This window comes from Montipora capricornis, chromosome 12 (assembly GCF_036669925.1).
Source record: "Montipora capricornis isolate CH-2021 chromosome 12, ASM3666992v2, whole genome shotgun sequence".
In the NCBI taxonomy this organism is placed as follows: domain Eukaryota; kingdom Metazoa; phylum Cnidaria; class Anthozoa; order Scleractinia; family Acroporidae; genus Montipora; species Montipora capricornis.
In genome coordinates, this window is record NC_090894.1 from 34,079,938 (window position 1) to 34,090,614 (window position 10,677).

General features: G+C 39.4%; 1 protein-coding gene across 1 annotated transcript in view; it reads left to right on the forward strand.

Annotated features, from left to right (window-relative positions):
- Positions 1 to 10,166, forward strand: part of LOC138025707 (polycystin family receptor for egg jelly-like) — a 63,588-nt gene extending 53,422 nt beyond the window's left edge. The window contains exons 15-20 of the mRNA XM_068872884.1: positions 1,016 to 1,304; positions 4,106 to 4,848; positions 5,472 to 5,708; positions 6,192 to 7,472; positions 7,867 to 8,041; positions 8,479 to 10,166. Coding sequence (XP_068728985.1) covers positions 1,016 to 1,304; positions 4,106 to 4,848; positions 5,472 to 5,708; positions 6,192 to 7,472; positions 7,867 to 8,041; positions 8,479 to 10,166 — 4,413 coding nt within the window. The remainder of the gene's footprint in view (positions 1 to 1,015; positions 1,305 to 4,105; positions 4,849 to 5,471; positions 5,709 to 6,191; positions 7,473 to 7,866; positions 8,042 to 8,478) is intronic.
- The last annotated feature ends 511 nt before the right edge of the window (positions 10,167 to 10,677 follow it).

Sequence of the window (10,677 nt, forward strand, 5' to 3'; positions counted from 1 at the left end):
TCTTGAGGACAGATTTGCTCTTCTCCTTGCCAATACCATGTACTGATGAGCCACTTTCCAGTTCTTGAAGTTGCTTTTCTGTCATTTCCACTGATCTAACCATGTCTAGAGCTTTTTCAAGGGTCAGTTCTTGTATTCTGAGCAATCTTTCCCTCGTCTTGCAATTACTCACACCAAACACAATTCGATCTTTGATAAGAGAGTTCCTTAGTGTTCCAAATTCACAAGTTTCACTCAATTTTCTAAGTACAGTCACATACTGGTCGATAGTTTCGCCGCTCTCTTGAGCCCTTGAGAAGAACTTGTATCTTTCGTAACTAATATTCTTTTTTGGTTCACAGTGTTCTTCAAATTTCTGTAATACCTTCTCAATCTTTGTGTCATCACCTTCTGCAACCCACGTTATCGTGTTCAAAACGTCGATAGCATCATTGCAGCGTCGCCACTCTGGTCGCAGTTTCTTTCTTGTTTATTCCAGTGGCGATTTCATAATTAGTACACTTCTGTTTGAACTTCTTCCAATTTTCGGAGATGTTACCGCCGCTTAAATCAAGTGGTTCCGGAGGTAGAAGGCCAAAGTGCATAGCCATTTCTTGTGAGTTTACCTCTTGACTTGTTGTAGGCACGTTTTCTTGTGACATGTGCTCCGATCTCCGAAGTTGCTTACTTGAATTTGCCGCTCGTATTCGGTATAAAATGTCACGATCAGAATGGCGGAGGTTACGGTGCGTGGTTTACTTCTGACACCATGTCATAATCTCGTTATTTAAAGTCGATGCAAACGGATAAAACATAGATACGAAGTGAACACTAACAGTTTTAATCCATCAATGGCTTCCATACCCCGCGCAGTTCACATGTCCTCACGAGTACTACCGCTGATCATTACAGAGACTATTTACGATTATGTATTTCTTACAAAGCTTACAAACTAAGTCAGTACATTTCCCTAAATTTCTCATACCATTTTCGTCGTTTTTTCTTTCTTTTTTTTTTTTTTTGGGTGTAATTTTAGGGCAAAGAGATAACCAAGAAGACATTGAGGACAATATGGAAGCTTCGGGATTCTTTTACGCTAAACATGGCTGATGATGAACCTGTAGTTATTGCTAGCAGTTCCTTAACCATGGTCTTGTACAGGCACTCTGACAATAAAGAGTTGACAACAATTGAGAAAACCGACTTTATCTTACCTTCATTTCGACATGCGTTCAAGGAGTTAGGAATAAATGGGTCTGATGTTGTTTGCAAGTTTGTGTTATTTAAGACGAATCCTTACACGTGGCACAAAAGTTCATCAGCAGGTAACGTCAACATATTACTATGAGGCGTAGAATGCAATGAGGAAAAAATAACCTTCTAAAAAGAACAGCAGTTTTAAGGGAATATTTTGGCACAAACGTCTGACACCTTTTATGATGTATCTGAAACAGAGTGCAGTAGTAACAATTTTCATACTGGACTACTGCACCTTCTATCCTGAGTAAGGCAGAAGTATAGGCTGAGATAAAGTTTGGACCATATTTAGTTTCTTGTAGGCACAACTTACAACCAATTGGCACCATTCCAAAAGAAACGAACCAAGCATCTATATAGTCCTCATCAGAGCAGGGTAGTATTAGAGACTCCAGGATTATATCTACAGTATCTGGAACGTACAATAAAATAATAATAATAAATGATAATAAACGTCTCGCTAAGAGCTGTCGCAACTACAGCAACGACGCACCTCAACAAGGTCGAACCGAACATTAAAGTATTGCAGCTCCCGACCACGAAGTTATTTCAATTCAAGAGATAGCATCAACCGAAGTAAAGAAATACAGAAGGAAAAAATAAGATTAAAGTCGTTTTTCTTTAACAAACATTAAGAGGTAGGTGCAGAAATGGCGAGAGGAGAAGCTCTCCTTTTTTGATAAACGTTATGCAATGCCCCTAGTTGTCCAGTCTCCTCGATTTCATAATTATTTAAGAAATAGGAAACATGTACCGTGTTTCTATCGAGTTATAAAAACACGAGTGAAAGTTTGGGAGATCGAGAAATGCTGTGGGAATACGAGCCGCAGGCGAGTGTTTCCACAGCTTTTTCGAGTTCTCCCAAACTTTCACGAGTGTTTCTATAACTCGATAGAAACACGGAGTACATGTTTTCTATTTTTTTTTTAGAAAACAACGCGACGAGAAAAAGGAAAACAACTTGTTAATTTTAATCATCAAAATGTAAATTCTCTTTGCTCGCGCCATCACTACGTCAACAGCTCGTGCTAGTTCTGTGTCTCCATCGCGTTATAGAAACACGATTTTTAACCACTCAGGGCGGGTATTTTCTTAGGACTGTTTTCTAATTGTATTTAGATAAACGGGCAATTAACGTCACACTGTCGCTCCAAACATGAAGCAGCACTGAAAACAGTCACGGTGAGATCCTTAAGGGTGATAGCCTGCCACGCAGACTCTCTTAAGAATTCGTCACGCGTTCCTCTCCCACGAGCGTCTGCTGAAACGAGCCACACATTCGTTTCCCTTTGTTAAGGAACTGTCATCTCAAAATCACGTGCGGGTTAGTTAGGAACCAATCAGCGCTGTGTAGATCTCTCTCCCCTGGGAGCGTCAATACGTCAACTTCTGGATCTTCTTTGGATGAATCATGAGAGAGACGGACCCGTTTCTCATGTAAAAAACTGAGGGATGCTCATCGGAAATTTTAAATTAACACTCTTAAGGAGACCAATCTGAGCGTGGCCCAGGCTCTAAGTAAATATACACATTTATATTTCTTCGCGCGCAACCCTAGAGGAGACCTTCACGGCTACATATGATGGTTTTTTGCCCAGAACACCCTAAGTGAGACCAGAATCCGAAAATTACAACCCTAAGCAAGACGAGGAGCATCCCTCCCCTTTTTGTTTGGGAGTACCCTCCCCCACCCCCGGGATTTTTCTATGACATATATTCTTAAGTAAATAAAATAAGGGGGAACAGTAATATTAACCATCTAGAAATTTGTGAAACCGGAAAAAAAGCAAATTGAGGCAACGGCCTAGACCCGGATCCACTCAAAGACTACGTAGTTAATCTGGTTAATCTCTAATTTCTCACGTATTTGAAACGCCCAGACAAAGGAATTCGAATTTCTATGTAACAGCAAGTCGGAGGTATGGATCAGGGTTAAGTTGCCCGCGAAATCGTCAAAGTCGCCATTGGTTACAAGAAGAAGCACAAGTCAGCCCTTGCCAACGTTCATTCGCTCGAACATGGCACAAGAGCTGCTTCGTAATCCGCTGAAAGTTGGCCTTGAATGAATCCTCACTAAAGTAGAGATCGAAAAGTTATCTTCCCTTCTTAGTAGAATTTTATGCTAAGCAAACAAATGTACCACCCTGTCATGCACCCCTCATTAAAGGTAAATCAAATTGAGAACTCACCTAATCGACCACGTCTTTGCATGAGGACATACGAATAGCCCGTAGCCAGGGTTTTAAAATGGACTACGGGGACGGAGAAAATCACTTTAAGCAAACGATTTCTAATTCCAACCGAGTCCGAGTTTTGTTGAATAAGTTGTCCGTATTGGAACGACGAATTCGTAATTTTGTTTCCTCCTACTGTTTCTATGGGCTTAAGATTAGAGCTGGGGGCTGACCCTCCGCGTTTAGAGGGCTACTGCGCTCTCGAATTTCCGCCGAGTAACTGTCATCAAATTGAAGACGGCCCAAACTACCGCAGGAATTAAAACGACGACCTTTCGTCAACGATTGAATTCACTAGGGATAGATAAGAGAGCTGGTACGTGTGCGATTTAACTGAAAATAAACAAAATTTATAAAATTGTAAGTGCATTGCACTTGACCTAAGTGTAACAAAATGCATCAAACGAAGACGACGAATATACTTACTTCACTGAGGCGAATGAAAACAAAATTTCATAGAAGATGAAAGCTTCCAGCTCGTAGAAACGACGCATATAGAGATCTCGAAAAAAGGACAAGCTATGAATAAATCAAGTAATTAATTTTAAAGAGGACAGTAGTAAGCTAAAAGTCAACAATTGTTTAGCCTTTTGAACTGGCGCTACAACTAATCATATATTTTGTTCATTTCTTAGTTAAGTCTTTGGTAATGGATGTGGTGCTACAAAAACACAAAAAGAAACTGAACATCACTGGACTGAAGAGACCATTAGATTTGTACATTCCTATCGCTAATGTTGAACGTGTGTCGCCACCTGGTGCTAACTGGAGCAATACAACCCACCACTTTGTTCAACCAAGTTCTGACCTTAACGAGACTTGGCTCATACAGTATCACGAAGTCAACATTTCTCACCAAACAGATAAGGTGTTCATTAAAGTAAGGCCTGAAATATCAACACGCTCTCCACTGCGGGTTTATGTGGGATCTGATACTGACTTACCCACAGTAACTCAACGCAGCATTTCAACAATTGTACCAAGGTGCGAACACGTGCGAAATAAGAGGCTTGTTGTTGACTGCCTTAAAGATGAGAAAAGTTACGAGTTTTCATTCACTGCTTCTGATACAAAGCACGTTGGCAAACACTTCATTGGTATACAGTATTACGTAAATGACGCAGAAGGCGTTCTATTTGCTGAAGATAATTCCTCAGCAAGGGAACGGGTGAACATTTCACGCGGGTTTGTGAGTGACAAAACGAGACGTCCTTGCGTTGAAATCAAGTCCCCACCTGTTCCACCCTCCTCGGGTCCAGTTTTGACCCAACCATCATTCAACCCGGGCACGGATGTAAAGTACAGTCTCTCTATCAATGCTGGAAATTGCTTGTATTGGTCTGAACAAAATGAACAGTGGACAAACGAAGGCTGCAACGTAAGATGAATTAATCTTTGCTTATCACTTGATATTGACGAAGAAATTAATTTTTTTCGACTTTTATTCAGGTCGGGTACTCGGGGTCTACAGTTTTCCGATTTTTACCAGACTGTTATTCGTTTTCATGGTTGTAAAAGAAGAAATAATAATCTGAAAGAAGTTGCAAAATTCTTTTTCAGTTTTCTATGTCAACAGCTGCAAATTTTTGAAGTCACATTTGTGATTCCTACGGGACTAAAGGCATAGGGGGGTTTACAAGTAATACTTGTGTATTATAGAACTTGAGCCTGGGGTAAAAAAAGGCTACATAGTACTTTTTGGTGTCGCAGTGCTAACAATTAAAGGATTCCCATGGCTTTTAATAAAGTCGCGGTAAACTGATATTTCACATTATAATTATATATTGAAGATCAGTTTTGAAATGAAAGCAAGACATGTCTCGCTTTCTCAGTCTACGGTGTCTTCGTGTCCTTTGAAATATCTTTGACATTAGTCTACGGTGTCTTCGTGTCCTTTGAAATATCTTTGACATTATTTTTCGAGGGTTTGGGAATTTCTTGAATTCTTTCGTTGTATGAGTTAATACTTATACAATTAATTTATTCTTCGCTCTCTATTAGATCACCTCGGACACGGTTTCTGGGAGCATCCATTGTATTTGCAACCACCTATCAGCATTTGGTGGAGACTTCTTTGTTGTACCAAATAAAATAAATTTCAAGACTGTATTCAACAAGTTCACCAAGCTTGGCGAATCCAAGAATATTGTTGTTCTGACTACGGTATGCAGTGTCCTCTTGTTTTACTTCATTGCCCTTATTTTCGCAAGACGAGCGGACAAAAAAGATGACCAGAAGGTTAGTGTTCATTGTTGGTCCTCAGTGTGTCAGTGCGCAAATATCTACAAAAAAAACCCTAGTGGATTCAAACTATCTTTCAAAGATCGAGAAGAGGTTGTTGAAATAAGCACAAGTTTTAATGAGCTTTCGATTATCGCTACTTCAACCTCAACAGAATGAAAACTTATTTAACTCTTTTTTTGGTTCAATAACACTTGGGAAGTAACACGAGCATAAGGTGAAGCCGATAAGAAAATGTTTTCATAGCTTGAGGCTTTATTACTGACGTCCAAGAGGCACTTTGCTGTGATACAATTGACGGTATTGTCCAAGTTTAATGTATACTTTTAAAGATATAGATTTATAACTCTTCAAATATTCGTCACTGTTCAATTTTCTTCGGGATGGTAAACTCCTTTAAGTAGCTTGTTTCTTTGTTGTTCCTATTGTTTATCCTATGTATTATCGATTTAATTTAATTCTTTTTTTTTAATTATTTAGATGGTACCAAGTATATATGTGCCATATGGCCAAGATCCCGCGGTTCACCGGTATGAAATTTCTGTCGCAACAGGAATGTGGTTTGGCAGTGGAACAACTGCAAACGTTGGGCTTGTAATATACGGCGAGGATTTCTACAGTGAGCCAATCATCTTCGATGACACAAAAGTTAATAAAACGTTTTTTGCAAGAGGCAGTGTCAACACGTTCACAGTTTCGTTGCCAAGATGCCTGGGGCCATTGTACAAGATTCGGGTATGGCACGACAATAGTGGAAATAGTCCAGCGTGGTTTCTATTGAATGTTGTTATCACAGAACTGAAGTCAAAACAAAAATGGTATTTTATTGCAAACAGATGGATTGCGGTGGAAAAGGAGACAGGAGATTTGGATATCGACATAAATGCCTCAACCGATCACGAGGCATCGAAGTTTAAAAATGTATTCTATTTAAGAGTTTCAAGGCGTTTAGGTGATGAGCACTTGTGGATTTCGGTCTTTACGAGACCACCCCAAAGCTTGTTCACAAGAACGCAACGACTCTCCTGTTGTTTGTCGTTGCTCTTTTCCACTTTGATTACAAATGCAATGTTTTATAACTTAGCCTATGACGCTAGAGACACTTTTCAATTTGGTCCATTAATCATGAGCTGGACACAAGTCAAAATTGGAATCCAAAGCGCGTTGATAGCACTACCTGTTAACGTAATCATCACGAATATTTTTCGCAACTTGAGTCCAAAGAAAACCCAACCGAAAGACAGCACCTGCAGTGAATCCATTGGCTTTAAGTTGTTTCTTTATCGTAGTGGTTTGTATATCGCTTGGGCATTTTGCATTCTGACAATCTTATCTTCAGCGTTTTTCACCGTGCTTTACAGCATGGAATGGGGACCGAAACTTTCCAGGAAATGGCTTACTTCCATCCTCATTTCATTTCTGCAAGACTTCATTGTATCACAACCTGTTCAAGTTGTTTTAACAGCATCATTACTGTCAGTCTTGATACGCAAACCAATTAAACATGATCATGTACGGGGCACTGCACACTGGAAGAATCGATGCGAAAATGTTCCCACTGTGCAACCTCCACGGAAGGGGGAATTGAATGTATCAAGATCATTTTGGGCTAAACTTCGACAAATGCACCGTTCAGTCGTGGAAATAACGTTCTTTGTGGTGTATGTTATCCTCCTCTTTGTTGTTTGTTACGGAAACAAGGATACTTCCCGTTATCATCTGACCAAATCATTAAAGGAGGTTTTCAGTGAATTCGATCAGGTATGCGTGAAAGTGACATTCATTCTTTCCTTCATGTTCTTTTTATTCAAACCTTGAAGATTTATAAATTTTAATTTAAAATTTTACACTTCTTAGAGTCTTTTGCGACTGAGCCTGCTAAACGGATCAACCCGGCATTATTTTTCACACTGGCGAATAGAGTGGTGGTACCTTTAAAAACAAACACAATCTCGACAGTGATTTTTGACTCCCACCGGAGAACCAAATGTGCGTACATCATTTAAGGAATAAATGGTGGTTACAAGATCGAAATTTGCTGTCTCTAGAAAATGTGGATACGATCGCACGGGTCAATTTATGATATTTTCAACGTATAAACCTGTTTGTAACAATTTAATCGCAGAGTGACGTGATTTTTTTTTAATTTTTGTAGCGAGTAAACAGTTCAACCACTTTTTGGAACTGGACACGACAAAGGCTTGTTCCAGGAGTCTTCTTTTCAAAGTGGTACAACGGAAAACACGCCCACTTAGAGGAAGCCTTCATCAGCAGTAGATATGCTTTTCTCGTTGGAATGCCTAGATTAAGGCAGATTAGGATACAACCAGGTGCGACCATGGTATACATTATATTCGTACGTTTCGTATTTGACCAATTTGAATCCATTTTGCTTTGACTACAATGTATTACGTAACATAAATGTTATGGTACTATATGAAACATCAACTAATGCTTAACAAATGCGGCTATTATTGTGACGCAGTAGGTTACCACGGAAACATGAAAGCTCTCCAAAACACCACGGAAACGGGGCGCTATTTGGTGACGCCCATGTGTATTGTAGAATAGTAGTTACCGATCTAAGATAGAACTATCGGCAAAGTTAAAAAAAAATAAGATCCTAGGACCCGATTCAGAGCTACCCTAAATTTTCGAAAGGTAAAGGTAGATCTCAATCGGCCTCCAAGAAGCTTTTAAAAACTTTGTCAAAATAAGCAATATATTTGGAAATAACCAAAAGAACTGGAACCTTTCTCTTTTGCAGATTCCTGTAAATTTGATGACTTGATTGAAGTGAGACGATGTCTACCCTATTACAGTTCCAAATTCGAGGATAAAACGCAATACAACCTTCCTTACTGGAAACCTGTTTCTAACATCAGTGCATTCAAGCTTTCGTTTAAACTGTTTAACATCTGCCCAAAGCCTTGGAGATACCAGGCATCAGAGGAATTAGAGAGTCTCCCTTACCATGGATTTTACGCTATTTACAATGGTGGTGGATATATAGCTGATCTAGGATACAATACTGACGTAGCAATAAGCCTCATAGATGACTTAGAAAACAACGGTTGGATTGATCATCGCACAGTTGCTATTTTTGTGGAGTTTACTGTCTTCGATCCCTCAAGCACACTCTTCAGCGCTGTAAAGTGCATCTATGAGAGATACCCGACGGGAGGAGTCAAAACAAGTTGCGCTTTTGAAACCCAAATGATATATTACCCAGTGAATCCTAGTTTTAGAACTGTGTATTTAATATGCCAGCTTCTTCTAGTGTTCTTGATATTTGGCATTTTCGTTGTGGAGATAAGGAAAATATACTTCCAAGGCCGGAAATATTTCAGTCAGTTTTGGAACTTGGTGGAGATTGCACAAGTTATAAGTGCTGTAGCAGCCATTACACAGTACTTCTTTAAGGCAAAATACACGAGTTATTTCGTGCAGCGAGTCAAGCGAAATCCATTTGAGACTTCAAGCTCGGATTACATCATTCAGTGGTGTAACCTTGAAATGTGGCTGTTATCCCTTGTCGTGTTTTTCTCAACAATAAAAATGCTAAGACTAACAAAATTTAATAATAACTTATGCCACATGACTCGCACGGTGAAGTTAGCAGCAAAACATTTGCTTTCTTACTCAGCCGTGTTTACAGCCACATTGTTGGCTTACACACAGTTGGGAACTTTGCTCTTTGGAAGCAATGCAGCTTCATATTCCACTATGGCCAAGTCTCTCAAAATGCTTCTTGAAAGACTTATTGGTAAGAACATGTTCACCAGTGAGATGAGAGCAGAGAACGACTTCTTAGGCAAATTGTATACTTTCGCTTACTCGTTTTCTATGGCTATGATATTGATCAATATGTTTTTGAGCATTCTCAACGAGTCCTTTACAGAAGCAAGGCTTCTGAAAAAGGGTGAGTATCCTGAAGTCGAACTTGCTCGTTTTACTTGGCGATATTTTCTACAAAAAGGACAAAAAATTTGGCAAAATGTTAAAGGGACTTTTTCAAAATCAAGTGCACATTTGTCACATGTTAGAAGAAAACCCAGATACTACCACGCAAGTTATTCAAGCGCTACTGATGACCCTGATAGCTTGCTCTGCTCAATGTATGATATTTATCGTGGAATATCCCGTCTTCGTTCAGAGATTCCTCTGCTTGAAGAATGCAGATGTAGTTGCACTGAGGAGATCAATTTTGAAAGGGTGATAACTGATGATTTAGGCGATTATAATATAGATATGATAGACGAGTACTCTTCGTTACTAGATATCAAAAGAGTGCTGTTACGAACGACAACATCTTCTTTCATAAAGCAATATAACTGGAGCATTGATGACGACAGCGGAGATGATACAGAAGACATTTCATCATTACGAAGTGAGTGGAGTCTTAGGTCCGAAAGTGACCAAAGCCTATTTGGATCGTGTAAGGTCGACATTTAAAGAACTGCATCAAATGGTTTGGGAGATATATTCTTCTTCTTCTTCTTCTATTGGCCAGATGTACTGATCGGCTGGATGACTTTATCAACTTGACAGCCACGCTGTAGCATTTTGTAAAGGGTAAAGTCGTTTCCACTAAGCCACAGGTAATGTTAGCATTATGTGCAGGCCTAAGGGGGTGCTTACAGGGTCTAAAATCATGTAGTGCTTAATTTAAAACAGCAACTTTTGCTTTAAAATGGGCTCAAAAATGTGATGTGAGGTTACCATAGAAACTGGTGATATATCTAAAACGCCCTTTATCTTGCCGTTAAATGGTTACATCTTAAAGGGGTTCTGACATGCTAAATTTACTGGTTTTAGATCAAAACTGGGTTAAAATTTAAATGAGCTCTCCAGCTCACACGTATAAAATTCCTAACAACTCACTGAGATGATACGAAATATATTATGGCACAAAGAGCAATTCGTATTTAACTTTTGGTGACTTTCAGAGACCAACGTCTCGAAA